At 42.3% G+C, this 16,492-nt stretch overlaps 1 protein-coding gene across 2 annotated transcripts in view; it reads left to right on the forward strand.

The window, feature by feature from the left end:
• LOC122802908 (protein Atg16l2-like) overlaps nt 1–16,492 on the forward strand; it is a 1,475,787-nt gene that overhangs the window by 1,255,043 nt on the left and 204,252 nt on the right. For both annotated transcript variants that reach the window (XM_044072730.1, XM_044072731.1), the window contains exon 13: nt 10,397–10,517. In XM_044072730.1, coding sequence (XP_043928665.1) covers nt 10,397–10,517 — 121 coding nt within the window. The remainder of the gene's footprint in view (nt 1–10,396; nt 10,518–16,492) is intronic.

The following is a 16,492-nucleotide window of genomic DNA, read 5'->3' on the forward strand; positions in this document are numbered from 1 at the left end:
TTTTAAAGGTAATCTGCAACAAGGTTATAAAGCAGTGGTGTGATCAGAATTAATCTTTGAGTTTCAGTTGATGTTAAAGGTGATTGTCATTTCTTAGGAGCTTCTTGTTGTGAGATCATCGAACGGCGTATTAATCTGTCAGTTTAATTCCAGGTTCAAAACTTTATGGGGATAGAAACATATGACCAACCCCTCTCTGTCCCCCCAGAGCTAATCTGGCAATATCCCCATCTTTGGTGTATATCTTTTTTATTACCCCCACAGAGATCCTGCAGATCCCCCAGTGGGGCTGTATTACATCATTAGCTGGGACTTCTAATTACTAACGGAGGCCATCCGACTCTTTTCATTGTTCCCTTGGATATCTTTTATTTATTACGTTTGTTATCTAAGTGCACTGATCTGAAGACAGTTTTCCAACACATCCCAGACCACAAAGCATGTAAAATTAAAACAAAGAGGGTTAACAAATGTCTGTTAACAAAGATCATAATCATAAAAAAATGACAATAAATGCAGGCATTCTGACATCACTAAAAATAAGATATAAACAGTCTAAGTAGCGTATTTTCTGTGACTTCTCTTTGTCTACATTACCAAACACTCTTTTGATTTATCCCATTTTCCTTTCCTGCTTTATGCTGAGATGGACCTATTCCACTCCAACCATTCTGTCTCTTCCCTTCAACTCAAACTTCAAGCTGATTTTCATACGCATTGGCTCAGTGATTAACAATTACTACTAAATTTCTCTAAAACAAACGATGCTTTTTGGCAGTAGGAAAAATTCACTTCTGTCTCCAGGCCTCTAAAATCCTTGATCATCCTAATAACACTATTGAATATCACTTCATTCAAGTACCTAGGTGTTTAGTTGGACCCCTTCCTTAATTTCCAGCTCCACCTGAACTAGACACACACACACACACACACACACACACACACACACACACACACACACACACACACACACAAATCGATTCTCTCCTATTCTAGGCTAATAGGATCTCCACTCTTCTATCCAGATTCTTTAGAAATGCCGCAGGTAAAGTTATCTTATTGGCTGAGATAGAATGCTGTCTCCCGCTAATTGCTGTAGCTTCTAAAAGAAATATATCTACCATTTAGTCCATTTCAAATGCCATATGCAGATTCATTACTGTCTCCCCACTGCAAAACCATTGAAAAAGCCAACTTGGTACCTGTGAAACAACGTGCTGACTTACTACTTCCATTTGAGCTATTTTAAACTTATCAAAAATGACACTTTCCCTCTACTGGCTTCCAGACTATTCAGAGCTGCACCAATATACAACCTTAGAAATGTTACTCACTCATGTCTTCTCGTCTAAATCCCCAAAACTAGGCTTTGCTGCATAGACCATGCTTTCTAGGTCCTTGGCCCCAAACTATGGGAATCTCTTCCTTTAATTTCTTAACAATCATTCCTCTTGCCCCATTTTCTACTCTGGGAAAATGCAACATCTGTATCTCTAGTCATATAACTTCACCTTTTCATTCCCTTCTTCCATCTACATACCCTACTCTGATCTGTATTTTATTGCAATTCTTTCTGCATGCAAACTCTGAGGCCACTCTATAGTTATACTAGGCTGTTGACCACCAGGGTCTTTTCAAGCCTAGCCATGCAATCTAACTCAGTTTTGTCCCCAAGATGTTCTTTGTGTTTCACTATTGCAGTCATTATATTTGGGTTATCTACTTGCAGTAGCACTCATTCGGCCTGATTAACAAAGTCTTGGGTCCTGAGTCGGTTACTGTCCCTTCTTCCATGACGCCAGGTCGTCAGGGGTATAAAACATGCAGCCATTACACCAGTCTTTCTTGCCATGTGGTGCCCGAAGCAGAAGCAGTTCGCAAGTGCCGGTCGGCCGACTCCTGAAATTTTTGTTTTCGAGTTTCAGAACCAAAGTCTTCAACTAAAGCTAAGTACCCCATTGGGGAAACTTTTTCTTGCTCCTTCCGATGTCAGTAAAAGTTAATAATTGCATTACTTGTGGAAAGCAAATACCTCACAAAGATTTTCATTCGTATTGTATGCCTTGCCAAGGCCCTGACCATGACGTACCTTGCTGTTGGTTTTGTGCTTTATTTAATCAGAGCACTATCCGTCGTCGGTATATTTTTGCCTCTAAATATTTTGGTACTCAGTTTAATTATCCAGAAATGTCATCGGTTAGCTATCCGACTACCGTGATTCAGAAAAAACACAAAGATAAAGACAGAGACAGGCACCGAGGTCCAAAGCTGCTGACGACGCTTCTCCTAAGCCAGTCGCCAGTTCGCCAGTACTCAATGAGGTGCTTTCGCAGCCCTTGATACCCACTACTTCTGACTCGCAGGCCTCTACTGAGACCCATTCGGAGTCCGGTATGCCGCGAGATGCTTCAACTGTGGAACCTGCGGGATATCTCTACCTTGGATGGGTTTGGAGCTGCTGTGCAGGCACCGGTTTCTGTGGGTGTATTCAGCCCTATGGACTTGCACATTAAACAGATGCCTATGTCTTCATTTAGGCCAAAATCTCGAACCATGCCTAAGAAACCAACACCCAGGCCACATGCTCAGGCCTCTATGCCTAATAAACAAATGATAAGAATGGCTGAAGATCTTATAACTCTAATCAGGGGAAGCCAACCTCCCCTTCTAAGAGACCTAGGACTGAAGTTGTTCATGAGTCTTCTGATCAGGATTCTTATTTTTCTGATTCTTCTGATGATCTGGATTTGTCCTTATCTATTTATAAGGATTCTGATGCAGAGGAGTCTATTCCCTCTGCTTCCCCTCTAGAGGATTTTTCTCTTGGTGAGACCTTACATACTGTAAGGGAGCATTTCCACTGGGAAAGCCAGGATTTTTCTGATTCAAAAAAGAGGCTTAGGGATTTCTTACTCCTGCCTCAGCATAGGCCTTTAGCTATACCTCCTGTACTAGACATTGTTGATGCCTTTTCGGAATCTAGCTTGGCCCCTGATTCTTTACCTCCTGCTCTCAGAAAACCTGACAGATATTACAGGGTTCCTGATTCTCACAAGTTCCTTTTTAAAAATCCTATTGCGGATCCAGAGACTATTTCACAGGGACCCAAGGGTATTAAGGCTTCTACTGCTAAAAATTCTACCCCCTCTGATAGAGACTCCAGGGCGCTGGATAGATGGGGTTAGAAGGTTTACACTTCTGCAATTTTGGCCATTAGGGCTTTAAACTGCCAGTTTCATATGCTAAAGTATCAACAATATGTTATTGCATTGCTTAAAGAGAAAATTATGTTGATTGCTGACTGTGCTGAAAATAAAGAATTACAGGATTTAATGCATTCTGCTGAACAGGTTGGAAAACATACTTTACAATATGGATTTGATTCATTAGAGGCCTCTTGCAGGGCTGCTGTTACTAGGTCTGTGCTCAGAAGGCATGCTTGGCTTAAGTAGCAATCTTTGCCTGATCATGTTAAAGGTAAATTGTTGGATGCTCCCTTAAATCAGGACTGCCTGTTTGTCAACAAGGCTGAGGAAGTTCTTAAAAAGATGGAAGATAAAGCTAAATCTATGCAAACTGTTAAAGATTTCTTACAAGTTCAGACTCCTAGATTTAGTAGGCACTGGCTCTCTAAAAATTGGTCCTTTCCAGCCCCTTCCAGGTCTTCTCAAGCCAAACCCAGACACAGCAGAAACCCCAGGTTTCAGTCCCAAAGGACACACAAGATTAAGCAGTGGGAGTTTTCCGCACCCAAATCTGGGAGCAGTAAGACACCCCCCCTATGGAAAACTGTCTCAATGACTTGCTTTTAAAACTTCCAAGCACTTCCCAACTGAATGCTCCTTTAGGTGGAAAGATTGGTCTGCAGGCCAAAAACTGGAAACTCATTACCCAGGACAAATAGGTTTTAAATATAGTGTCCCAAGGATACAGATTTCACTTCCACATGTTGCCACATCCAAGCGGGTGGCCAGAGGCCCAAAATCAAGTACACTCTCTCTTAAACATGGGGGCTATTCAGTCGGTACCAAAAGAGGAAAAGGGACAAGGTTTCTATTCTAGACTTTTCCTGGTACCCAGAAAAGGCAATACACGGCGTCCTATCCTGGACCTTTCTACTCTAAACACCTTTCGGGTGATTCCAAAATTTAAAATGCTGACTCATCACCAGCTGCTTCCTATGCTAGGCAAAGATGCATGGTTGGCAACACTAGACTTAAAAGAAGCATACCTGCACATGCCTATCAGGGAGTCCTTCAGAAGATACCTACGCTTCAAAGCAGTCTACATGCACTGTCAGTTTTCTGCACTGACCTTTGGCTTATCTACTGTTCCAAGGGTATTCACAAAGTGCCTAGCTCCAGTCATTGCATTTTGCAGGCAAAGAAATATTCAAATATACGCATACCTGGACGATTGTCTGATTCAGTCTGAAAGCCGGGACATTCTTTTGAATCATCTGGCCTTTGTTCAAAGGGTACTGACTTGTCTAGGGTTCACCATAAATGAAAAGAAATCACACCTGGTACCCTGTCAACAAATTATATTCCTGGGAGCAAGCTGAATGCAACTTCCCAGATGGCTTTCCTCACGCCAGAGAAATGGATTAATTTGACAACCTACTTCAAACAAGTGGCCACAAAAAAACAGCTATCTGCAAGGCAAATACTGCAAGCCTTGGGGTTCATGGCCTCATGCATTCTTCTGATTCTATATGCAAGGATGCATATGAGGAAACCACAGTGGTATCTCAAAAGCCTATGGTGTCAACATTCACAGGATCTAGAAGCAAGGATTCCTATCATACCTTGCCTACGTTTAGAGTTCGTTTAGTGGGCAGAGGCCTGCCAGCAAAACAGGGGACTACAATTCACATTACCCCCTGCCACCCAAATCTTAACAACAGACGCATCAGACTATGCATGGGGGGCTCACCTGGCAGGGAAGTGCATTCAGGGCAAATGGAACCCAAGTCAAATGCACCTGCACATAAATCAAAAGGAAATGTTAGCTGTGCAGAATGCTCTGACAGCCTTCAAGGACCACATTCTTCCAGGACAACTAATGGTAAAGACGGACAACACCACTGTCATGTGGTACATAAACAAGCAGGGGGTACACATTCTTACCCCCTCTGCAGACTAGCCATGGCATTGTAGAACACAGCCTTGAGCTATCAAGTGAATCTACAAGCTCAATTCCTGCCAGGAAAACTAAATACACTGGCAGACAGACTAAGCAGAAACCTTATGGACCCACATGAGTGGAAACTGGAACCAAGGATTTTCAACATGTTGACAAGCAAATGGAGGAGCCCAGATATAGACCTGTTTTGCCTCTCCCCAGAACCATCAACTGGACAAATTTTGCACAAGGATTCCCCACAAGCTAGCTTGGAAAGTGGATGCTCTATCCTTCAGCTGGAAAAACCTATCAGTTTATCCTTTCCTCCTCTGCCTCTGCTCTCCAAGGTACTACTAAAGATCAAACAGGACAAGCCAAGGATGATTTTAATTGCACCAGACTGACCTCACCAACACTGGTACCCACTCTTGCGCAGTGTGTCACGCTTGACTCCATGGCACCTGCCTCAGACTCCTTCCCTGTTGTCTCAGCAGGAGAACCAGGTTCTGCACCCTCAACTGCAAACCCTGAACCTAGCAGCCTGGCTAATTACCTAATCTCTCCTTTACCATCCCTCAGTAAATCAGTGATGGATATCATTTTAGAGGCAAGGAGGCCTAGTACTAGAAAATCTTATGCTGCAAAATGGAAAAGATTTTGTATCTGGAACCAATCTCAAGGAATGAATGCAGCAGTGCCCAATTTACCTCAGATTCTACAATACTTGACTGAGATGCTTCATAAGGGCTTGTCCTTTTCCTCCATCAAAATTCATGTCTCAGCCATTTCATCTCATTATAGCATGGAGCCTCCTCTCTTCTCTCACCCACTGCTCAAGCAGTTCCCCAGAGGGGCCAAAAATTGAAGGCCACCCAGGAGAGCTCCATCTCCAGCCTAGGATCTTACCTTTGTCTTGGAGAAACTCACTCTTCCTCCTTTCGAGCCAGCTGCTACTGCAGATTTAAAATTTCTTTCCTGGAAAACAGCTTTCCTTTTAGCAATCACTTCTGCAAGAAGGGTATCTGAATTACAGGCCCTTATGGCAGTGGAACCTTTCATCATCTTTCATGCGGACAGGGTGTCCCTCAGAATCAATCCCTCCATGCCCAAGGTGGTATCCAGTGTAGCTCTTAATCAGTCCATTCATATGCATACCTTCTTTCCTAACCCACAGAACAAAGGAGAATGGATACTTCACTCTTTAGATGTGCACAGACAACTTAGATTCTACTTGGACAGGATTAAACCTCAAAGGAAATCTGAACAACTGCTGCTGGCATTTGCTGCAGGGACAGAGGGGAAAGCTATTTTAAAACAAACCATTTCAAAGTGGATAAGTCACTGCATTCATTTCTGCTATAAGCACTATGGAAAACGTATCCCACAGGGCGTCAGACCCCATTCAACCAGGGCTGCATCTATCTCTACAGCCTTTCTCAGGGGCTTCCCTACTAGGGACATTCTAGAAGCTTCTACCTGGAGTTCTGTACATACTTTCACCAAGCATTATCATTTGCCAATTTTCTCTAAATCCAGAGCTGGTTTTGCCACTGCGATCTTGCAGGGCCTTATAGCTGGTCCTAATTCTATTTAAATTCCTCCTCCCAACCTTAGCTTTGGGAATCTACCCAAATGTAATGACTGCAACAGTGAAACACGAAGAACATAGTACAGTTGTGTACACTTACCATAAATGTAGATGTTCGAGTGTATTCACTGTTGCAGTCCTGGTTACCCGCCCTCCAGTCCCCTTTCTTCTTTTGGCTATACCTCTATTCTCACTATGCTCAAAAAGCTTTTTGGTGTATTTGCTTTTTTGTTGGAGGCATGTCCTTGTATTTATAGATTTAATTGCTTCCCATTAGGGGGGCACCTGACATCTGGGGCAAGAAAAACTGATGTAATGGTGTCGGCTGCATGTTTTATACCCCTGATGACCTGATGTCATGGAAGAAGGGACAGCAACTGACAAAGGACCCAAGACTTTGTTAATCAGGCCGACTGAGGCTACTGCAAGCAGATAACCCAAATGTAATGACTGCAACAGTGAATACACTCGAACATCTACATTTATGGTAAGTGTACACAACTGTACTTTCCTTGGGCACCTGTATGGTGGGAAATGTTAATAAAGAGGTATCTAAGGGTCATTTGGGGGTGTATGTCAGTTGGGGATTAATTTACTTACTGTGAAACTCTATCCAACAGAGACATGGGGTCCAGACTGGAGGTGAATTTGTGATTTCTGGTCCAATGATCAAGCTTCCTTTTGAATAGGGTAATAGAAGAACTTTGCTTCACATAGATGGAGAGCTTATTCCATAGCACAAGAATCCCTTGAGAAACATATTGGTCTCTCCAGCCTCTTCTATTTATGATGCATGATGATCTGAAATCAGAACATCATTACTATGGTAAGCAAAGAGATGTGTAACTATTTGTAATAGTTCTAAACCTTATATATTAAACTGTGTTTTAATTTTTTTGTTCCTTTCTTTACTTTTCATAGACTATCAACATGATAAAGGAGTGTTAGAAATGCAGTAATGGCATCTGTTAGTGAACTTTAGCAATGCATTTGATAGCCTTGAATTTGCTTATAGCTGTACATGTTGATCAAAAGTACGTTTTCATAAACTGATATTAGCTAATCCAAGCTTCAAGATATGTGTATATTGGCCTTGAGAAATTTTCAGGTTAGAGCATTCAGAATTTGTATGCTACTTGAGTTTTGTAATATGAACTTGTTAGAGAATATAAAACACTGTTTACTCCTTTTGGCTGCTCCCATTAGGATTTGCCACAGCCCATCTCCCAACCTTCCTCGGAAGGAACATACATGCACACACTCACACCTAGGGCCAATTTAGAATGTACAGTCCACCTGCAGCATGTCTTGGGAATGTGGGAGGAAACCGGAGCACACAGAGAAAACCCAAGCAAACAGGGAGGACATGCAGACTCTGCACAGAAGATACCCCAGCTGAGAATCCGACCGGAGAGCCTCATGCTGTGAGGCAACAACCCTAACTGCTGCACCAATTTGCCACCCTAGGAAATAGAGAAGCTTTTTTTTTTTTTTTACTACTAAGAACAACTACAGTACCAGTATATTGCATTTTGTTGTTCTGTCTGTATGTAATGTTGTGTTTTCCCTGGACTGAAATGGGTCCAGTGGGATCAGTGCTCTACCCCAGTTAAAAGTTCAGAATAAATAAAATAAAATAAATAGCTTTCATTAAAATAAGTAAAGTACAAAGTTAGCAGGTGATGCATTAGTAACAATGACTAGTTATAGAGTTGTGCCTAGTGAGATACAGTGGCAATGACAATGAGGAGGAATAAATATTTATAGGTTATATAGCAAAAAGTGGAACATATAACACAGATATGAATTTCCAAAGGAGCAAAATAATGAGCAAAGTAGTCTGTGTAAACCATGGTGGAAGAGGGTATAATGGAATGAAGGAAGATCATAAGGAGTAAGGAAGTAGGTTAGCAATTAGTAGATGGGAAAGTGTGTAAGCCTTTTGAGTGACTAGTATACTTTCCAAGGTGTTCAGTAGGCTGAAAAGCGTATGGTGTGAGTAGTGCACTTAGATGTGTTTGGCAAAGCAGTGGCATTCTGAAGTTTCTTTCTGTGTTTTCCAAGTGATATCTTGAATGGTGGGGATTGCTCTGATGTCAGTTGGGTTTTTTTTTTTGAGATTTCTAGGGAGGGCTTTTTCTGCTATTGATAATTTACATGCTGATGTAATAAATAAGTCATAATCTGCATCCCTGAGACATGTATATTGAACATAAAAGTATCAGGAGGTTGTGCAGTAGAGAACAATATTTTTCGTTTATTAGCTTAAATGCTAGATTATTGCAAGGAAAAGTGATTGTGGTATCTACTGGAAGCCAGTTACATGCGTTTATTATTAAGCAGTGATTTTTGTGGGGAGTTAAGATTGATAAAATGTCGAATTTTATTTTCATGTATTTGGAGGATATGGAAATTTACATCAGAATGTCGGATTATGAGTGGGCGTGACTCGGTAGGGAGTAGGATATTAACTGCAGTGTCTCTTCTGGCTTCTTGGGGTAGGAGGTGTGAAATTTTGTAGGCTGGTTTAAGTTGAGTGAGGACTCTTTTTGACTTGAGTACTGATCTAACGTAAGGCCTAAACATTTTTGGTGTCACTTATGGCTGTAATTGTGGGGTCAGTTAAAAAATATGGAGTGTGGAATACGATGCTAACTTTCTTCTATTTCCAAAAATCATTACTGTAGATTTCTTAGTATTTAAAATTAACGTGGTAGTTTCCATCCAGTTCCAGATTACTGTAACATGCAACAATGAGTGCTCTATTTAATAGGTAGTTCCAAAATCATTCACGCGCACTTAAGAGATATGACATTTTCTTTAAGTATCTACAGCAGTTTGCAATGATCAACACACTCAGAATCCCTTTTGAGGTTTATGAATGTGGCACCTGTAAGCCTGCCATTATCACAGTTATTACAGGTGGCATTACTGAGTAGGTAGATTTCCATGCCTATGCTGTGCTTCCTGCCTGTGAGGATGTTATATTTAGTAACGTAGAGATGTATTTTTTGTAGATATTTATTTCAAAAAAATTAGCTGTTGGATCTAGGTTGTCTGTTGATCTGAAGTTTTCATCTGTTTTAGAAGTAATAACGTTTGGAAGTGAGGTGATGTTTTCCAGCTTAATCAGGTTCTTTGTTTATGTATCTCTGTATACACATGTTTCCCTAAGTGACTGGACTGTTACTCAAACCCAGGACACAATACTATGCCATGACTATTAAAAACGATTGGCAAAAGTCCTTTTGGTTTTGAAAATGAGTGCATGATAGTATTCCTTCTATATTCAACAGTTTCCAACTCACAGTTTCAAACATAATCTTTGTACAGTTCGTTTTCTCTCTGCTCCATTTAAGAAGCACAGCTTTTTTAAGGGTTTTCTACATGCCTTACATTGAAAAAATGTTGAGACTTTTTAGAGCAATGTTAAATGTCAAGATTTTCTTCCTTTATTAGTTAATTTGCAGAAAGTACTGTTTTGTGTTTATATTTGGTAATTTACAGCTTCATATTCCCCTCGTCTTTTAGTCTGTCTGTATTTTAAAGAAAGCAATTATCTGTCTTATTTTGAAAGTATGTGCAAAGTATCCTGTCTGCCTAGTATATTAGCCTTATGCTAGATTAATGAGATTATCTGCAGAATAATTTAGCACAAAGGTAATTAATGAATGTTCTGTTTAGTATGTTCTCACAGGACACAGACATAAAGTGACAGCAGCAAAATTCAAGTCTCTCTATCATCAGGCAGTGACTGGAAGCTTTGACAGGACATTGAAGATCTGGGACCTTAACAGAGGAGCCTGTATGTTTGTTTTTCTTTTCTTTGGCTTTAAGATTTGTCACTGTGCTGACAGTTTTGATGTTTTTAGATGATTAGGTTCATAGGTTGATACTAGGCTATCAGTCCTAGGGCCTATATAAGCCTAGCCATAACAATTCCCTGGCTGTTTCTTCCCACACTATTTACTTCCCTGGACCCCTGTCTAGCAGGGCGACTGACGTGATCCCCGGGGTGAATTTCCTTTCTCCCATCCAATCGTCAAGGTTCCTTTTGAAGAGGGCCAAAGAGGCATTCTGCTTGGCATGTATGGGCAATCTATTCCAGAGTCTGGGGAGTCTCTGGGTCAGGAACCTATCCCTCCAGCATGTTTTGATTATTGTGACGACAAGGTTTAGATCCCTGGAGCGTGTGGCTCTGATGGATTGCGATTTCTTTAAATGTAGCATGTCCAACAGCTCTGGGTTTGACATGGCCTTGTATGTTAAGCAGAGATCGCCTCTGAGCAGACGATATGAGACAGAGTATAGCTGGAGTTTTTTAAGGTGGTCAGCGTAGGGCATCTGCTTTAGGCCCGTGATTCTTTTAGTGAGGTATTTCTGCGGTCTTTCCAGTTGTTGCAGATGTCTTGAGAGGTACATACGAAACGGGGCATTGTATTCTATAATGGGTCTAATGAGGGATGTGTACAGTGGGACAATGACCTCCTTTTTTCTGGATGAAAAGCCTTTGGTGATGAGGTGTGCCACATAGAAGTATTTCCTGACTGTTGTGGCGATGTGGTTATCGAAGGTGAGACCACTGTCCACCTGTGTACCTAAGTCTCTAATCACACTTTCGGTGTTTAGTGTACTGCCACCTATATGGTAATTCACGGGTACATGTTTTTTCCCAAAGGGGATAACTATACATTTCTTGGCATTGAGCTTGAGCCTATGGCTCTGGCACCAAGCATCTGTAAGGCCCTTTTGTAGAGTATCCACATAATTTGGGGATTCAATAATGGCTCCCAGTTTGCAGTCATCTGCAAACTTTGTTAGCCAGAGTCCCTTAGTGTTGGCCTGTACTTCAGAGAAGTAGATGCCAAACAAGAGTGATCCCAGGACTGAACCCTGAGGTACTCCACTTGTCACTTGTCTGGAGCTGGATTTGGAGTCAGCTACTTTTACAGTGTGGGCTCTATCAGTAAGCCAGTTAGCGACCCATTTGGTGATGTAGGGATTAATGCCCAGCTTAGTAAGTTTATCTATGATTCCAGAGTGGGGGATAGTGTCAAAGGCCTTGGTAATGTCTAGATAGGCTGTGTGGCCACCTTACCCTTGTCCATGGCTCTGGAGACTGATTCAAAGAAGTCAGTCAGTTTCAGGAGACAAGATCGGCCCTTCACGAACCCAAACTGGGTGGGGTCCAGTGTTTGAAGGTTGCCAATTTCTTTGTTTATAAGTTCCATGATAATACGCTCCATGGCCTTGCAGACAATACTCGTCAGACTGATGGGACGGTAGTTTCCGGGATCCAAGGTGGATCCCCCCTTGTGGAGTGGGATAACTGTAGCTCTGTGCCACTCAGTGGGCACGAAACCTGAGGTGAGGTTATGATTAAACATGACACTTAGGTGAGGTGCCGGTTCATATTGTAGTTCATGTAGTACACAGCCCGGGATGTCATCTGGTGCCATGGATGCTGTATTCTTAGCTTTGGAGAGTGGGTTTTGTACCTGTGTGGCTGTTATTACTGGAATTTGGCAATATTCCGGTATTGAGATGGGCCATTTTGGGGGTGAGAAGGGGGTGAAGTTGGCACTGAATCGATCTGCCAGGATATTGGCAATATCCTTGGGATCAGTATATTTAATGCCATTCTGTTTTAGCTCAGAGCAGATCTGAGCATTGCCATTTAGGTTCTTGACATAGTTATAGAATGCCTTGTGGTTGTCTTTGGAATCTTTGGTAATTTTATTTTTGTCACTAGCTTTGGGGGATTTTATGAGGGATCTCAGTTTCTTACTGAGGCTGGTAAGGGAGTTTTTTGCATCCTGGGGTTTTCCTCTTTTCTGCAACAGTTTCTTCCTTTTGTTGTAAAGTTTGTTTATGGGCAGGGGATCACCAGAGTGGCTTCCTTTTTTTGGATGAGAGCATCTTGGTTCTATTTGGGATGGCGCGATTCATGCATGAGTGGATGTGCTCGTACAGTGCCTTAGTGTAGGATTCAGCAGTTGAACTTTCAGTTCCAATCTGCATGGGTGTCATGAGGTTTGTCACTTCTGACTTGAATAGCATGAAGTTGGCTTTGGAGAAGTTTTTTTATGGAGGTTTCCGTACTGGGGGGTAGGGGTGGGATGTGGATGTTAAGGGTGATTAGCTTATGGTCAGATCTGACTAACGAGGGGGTGGCCATAGGTGTGGAGCATCGATTTCCCATGTTGGCAATGACCAGGTCTAGGATATTGGGACTATGGATTAGTTGATCCAGGGCGTTGGAATTTATGAATTCCAAGAACCGTTGGGCAAAGGTGTTGGTACACGAGTAGTTTTCCCAGTTAATGGCAGGGTAGCTAAAATCACCCAGTATTAGGGTGTTTGGTTCTATCTTAATATTTTCCAGTATGCTTAGAAAGGTGTAGTGAGAATCTTTGGGCATGGTGGTGGATCTGTACCAAGCTACAATTTGGATTGCAGTCTTACCTAGTGTTAGTTGCACTTGGAGAATTTCAGACGCATTGTGTTGGGCAACTAGCCTGGTGGTGTAAATATCCTTGTTGAATATTGACACTCCTCCACCTTTAGTTTTTCGGTCCTGGCTTGGTGGCCGAAAGTGTGGTAAGAGTTGTAGCCTGGTATTGAAGGGGTGCTCTCTGGAGCCTTGAACCAGGTCTTAGTTACTGCACAGATATCGATGGTCTCCATTTTTAGGAGTGCCTTGAGAGAGTGCATTTTGAGGTTTAGACTTCTAGCATTGAGTAGCATTACCTTCAGATTTTGCATGCTTGTACCTGTTACGGTGGTGGTTTTGTCCTTTGAACTTTGCCTGAAAAAGGCACTATATAGGGGTGGCAAGAGCCTTCGCCAGTAACCTGAATCCCAGGGGCGACAGGTGGAGACCATCTCTGGCAAAGCATCGTGGTCTGTCGATCATGTCGTCTCAGGCAGACAGATACTGGATCCCCTTTGAATGACACCAGAAGCTTAGCCAATTGTTGAAGTCAATCATTTTGTCCTTATATTGTGGTATCATTCTGGGCGAAGGCAGGATGCTACTCAGGGCTAGGGTCATACCTGCCTGGGCCACATGATCCGAGAGCTCTTCCATGTCTCTTTTCATGTAGTCCAGGGAGGTATGTCTCAAGTCATTCACTCCAACATGGACAATGACAGAGTCATATTTGTACTTGTTGTGGAGTGACTTGAGTGCATGCGTTATGTGGCAGATCCTGGCACCCGACAAGCAGCTGACTGTAATTTTCTCCTTGTTCAACCTGGTGAGTGGGACATCAGTGTGCCGGACTATAGAGTCACCTATGACTAAAGTGTTAGGTACATTGTCTTGCCTTAGGGGCTGTTGCTGGGTGGCACACTGGTGTTGTTAATGATGTTAATAAATGGCAGTATTTACTAGTAGTTCCTGTGTTGTGTTATTCCTTGTGTTGTGCCATATTGAAGTACATAGCTACACAAGAAATCCGTGGAGTGCTTAGTAAAGGCCAGAGTAAGTTAGCATTAATTTCATTGATTAGACACTTTCAACCAAAATTTTGCAAGTTGTGTTGATGGTCACTTACTCCAGTCATCCTAAAGTCTTTTGAACAACTGGTTCTGCAACACATCAAGGATAGTCTCCCATTTACCTCGTAGACACCAGTATACCTACACGGTAAATAAGTCTACTGAAGATGCCATCTCCACTGCCTCGCACACTACACTTTGTCATCTTGAACAGCAGGGGAGCTGTGTGAGGATGCTCTATGTAGACTTTAGTTCAGCTTTTAACACAGTTATCCCAGAAAGACTGGTCACTAATCTCACTGACCTAAGACTTTCAGAACCTTACTACCATTGTATTAAAGACTTTTTGACTAACCATGCTCAGATGAGTAGACTAGGCCCACACCTCTCCTCTACTCTCAGGCTATACATTGGTGTCCCACAAGGCTGTGTGCTGAGTCCCCTTCTGTATACTCTTTATACCCATGACTGTATACCCACTCATTCTACTAATACTATCATTAAGTTTGCAGACAGCACAGTGGTTGGTACTATTTCAGGAGGAGACAAGACAGCATATAAAAATGAAGTTCAAGGACTGGTTGCACTGTGTACTGAGAACAACCTTGTCATGAACTCTGCCAAAACAAAATAACTCATAATAGATTTCCAGAGCCACAACACAGATCACAACCCAATATACATCAATGGAGACTTTGTGAAAAGGGTTCCTGCTTTCATGTTTCTAGGTGTACGTGTGACAGAAGATCTTTCTTAGTCCATAAACACCATGGAGGCAGTCAAGAAGGCACAGCAGAGACTCCATTTCCTGAGGATCCTCGGGAAAAACAACCTACAAGAGACACTGCTGGTGTCTTTTTAATGCTGTTTTATTGAAAGTGTGCTGACATACTGCATTTCTATGTGGTATGCCAACAGTTTGACGGCAGACAGGAAGGCCCTTCAAAGGATCATTCTCTGCCCAGAAAATCATCGGCTGCTCACTGCCCTCTTTGGAGGAATTCTTCAGCTCTCGCTGTCTCAGCAGGGCAGACATCTTGAAAGACCCTTCTTACCCTGGGCATCACCTGTTTGAACTGCTTCCTTTTGGCAGATGGTTCAGGTCAATTCCATATTGGACAAATACACTTAAGAACAGTTTCCATCCCAGGGCCATACATGAACTGAACAATGCTAAATACTCACATTGAGTACAGATAATAGCTATGTCCACTATATGTCCACTATAAGGTGTATGTTTACGTTCTTGTGCACCTTTATTCCTTTCATATGCAATATACCCAAGTGCACTAACTTTGTTGTTTACTGCATTGCATTGCATTATACTGTATTGTTTATTTGTTGTATTGTATTCTCTTATTTATTCGTGGGGCAGCCACGGTGGTGCAGCAGTTAGCATTGTCGCCTCACAGCAAGAGGTCGGCTGGAGTACCTTCTGTGCGGAGTCTGCATGTCCTCGCTGTGGCTGCGTGGGTTTCCTCTGGGTACTCCAGTTTCCTCCAACATCCCAAAGACATGCTGTAGGTGGATTGGACACTACATTGGCCCTAGGTGTGAGTGTGTGCATGTGTGTGCCTTCTGTGGAAGGTTGGGCGCCGGGTTGGCAACTCAACACTGTAAAACTCCACTGCCAATCATGAGCAGACAGGTGATCCGCTGTGGCGACCCCTAACCGGGAAAAGCCGTAAGAAGAAGATTCTCTTATTTATTTGTGTTCATTTTATGTGAATGCACCTTAAGAGGATTGCTACATATTTCATTGTACCTGTGTGATGACAATAAAGGAACCTTATCTTATCGTATCTTGTGACACCATTTCAGCAGCTACCTACTTGGGCTACTTCTCTTCATTTCTCTATTATAAGTTGTTGGATTTAGTCAGGCATAGGAGCTTCTACTTTTTGGTTTCTTCTCAGTCTGTCCCATTAGTTCCATTAGGCCACCGGGGCTAGACGTGTCCCATCCCATCCAGCAGAAATGATGATAGACAGAACACATCAAACTAAGTTATGTTCTTACCATCCATGTTATATGTTTTTGTCTTCTTTCTCTTCACTTCCCACCCTCCCCCCCCTGCCCCCTGGTGGCCTGGACAGACCTAGAGGAGTTGTGATTCTTTCTTCTCCCAATTCACTCTACTTTTAGGTATATGCTTGCTGTGTGCATGATCAGGATGTCAGGATGTTGGTCTTCTCTTTATTTTTATACTATTTATTTGTTACTATTTATTCTATTACTATTCTATTATAGGCTGGCCAAAACGGTCTAGATCTGTAA

This window comes from Protopterus annectens, chromosome 5.part0 (genome assembly GCF_019279795.1).
Source record: "Protopterus annectens isolate FY-2018-M chromosome 5.part0, PAN1.0, whole genome shotgun sequence".
In the NCBI taxonomy this organism is placed as follows: Eukaryota; Metazoa; Chordata; order Ceratodontiformes; family Protopteridae; genus Protopterus; species Protopterus annectens.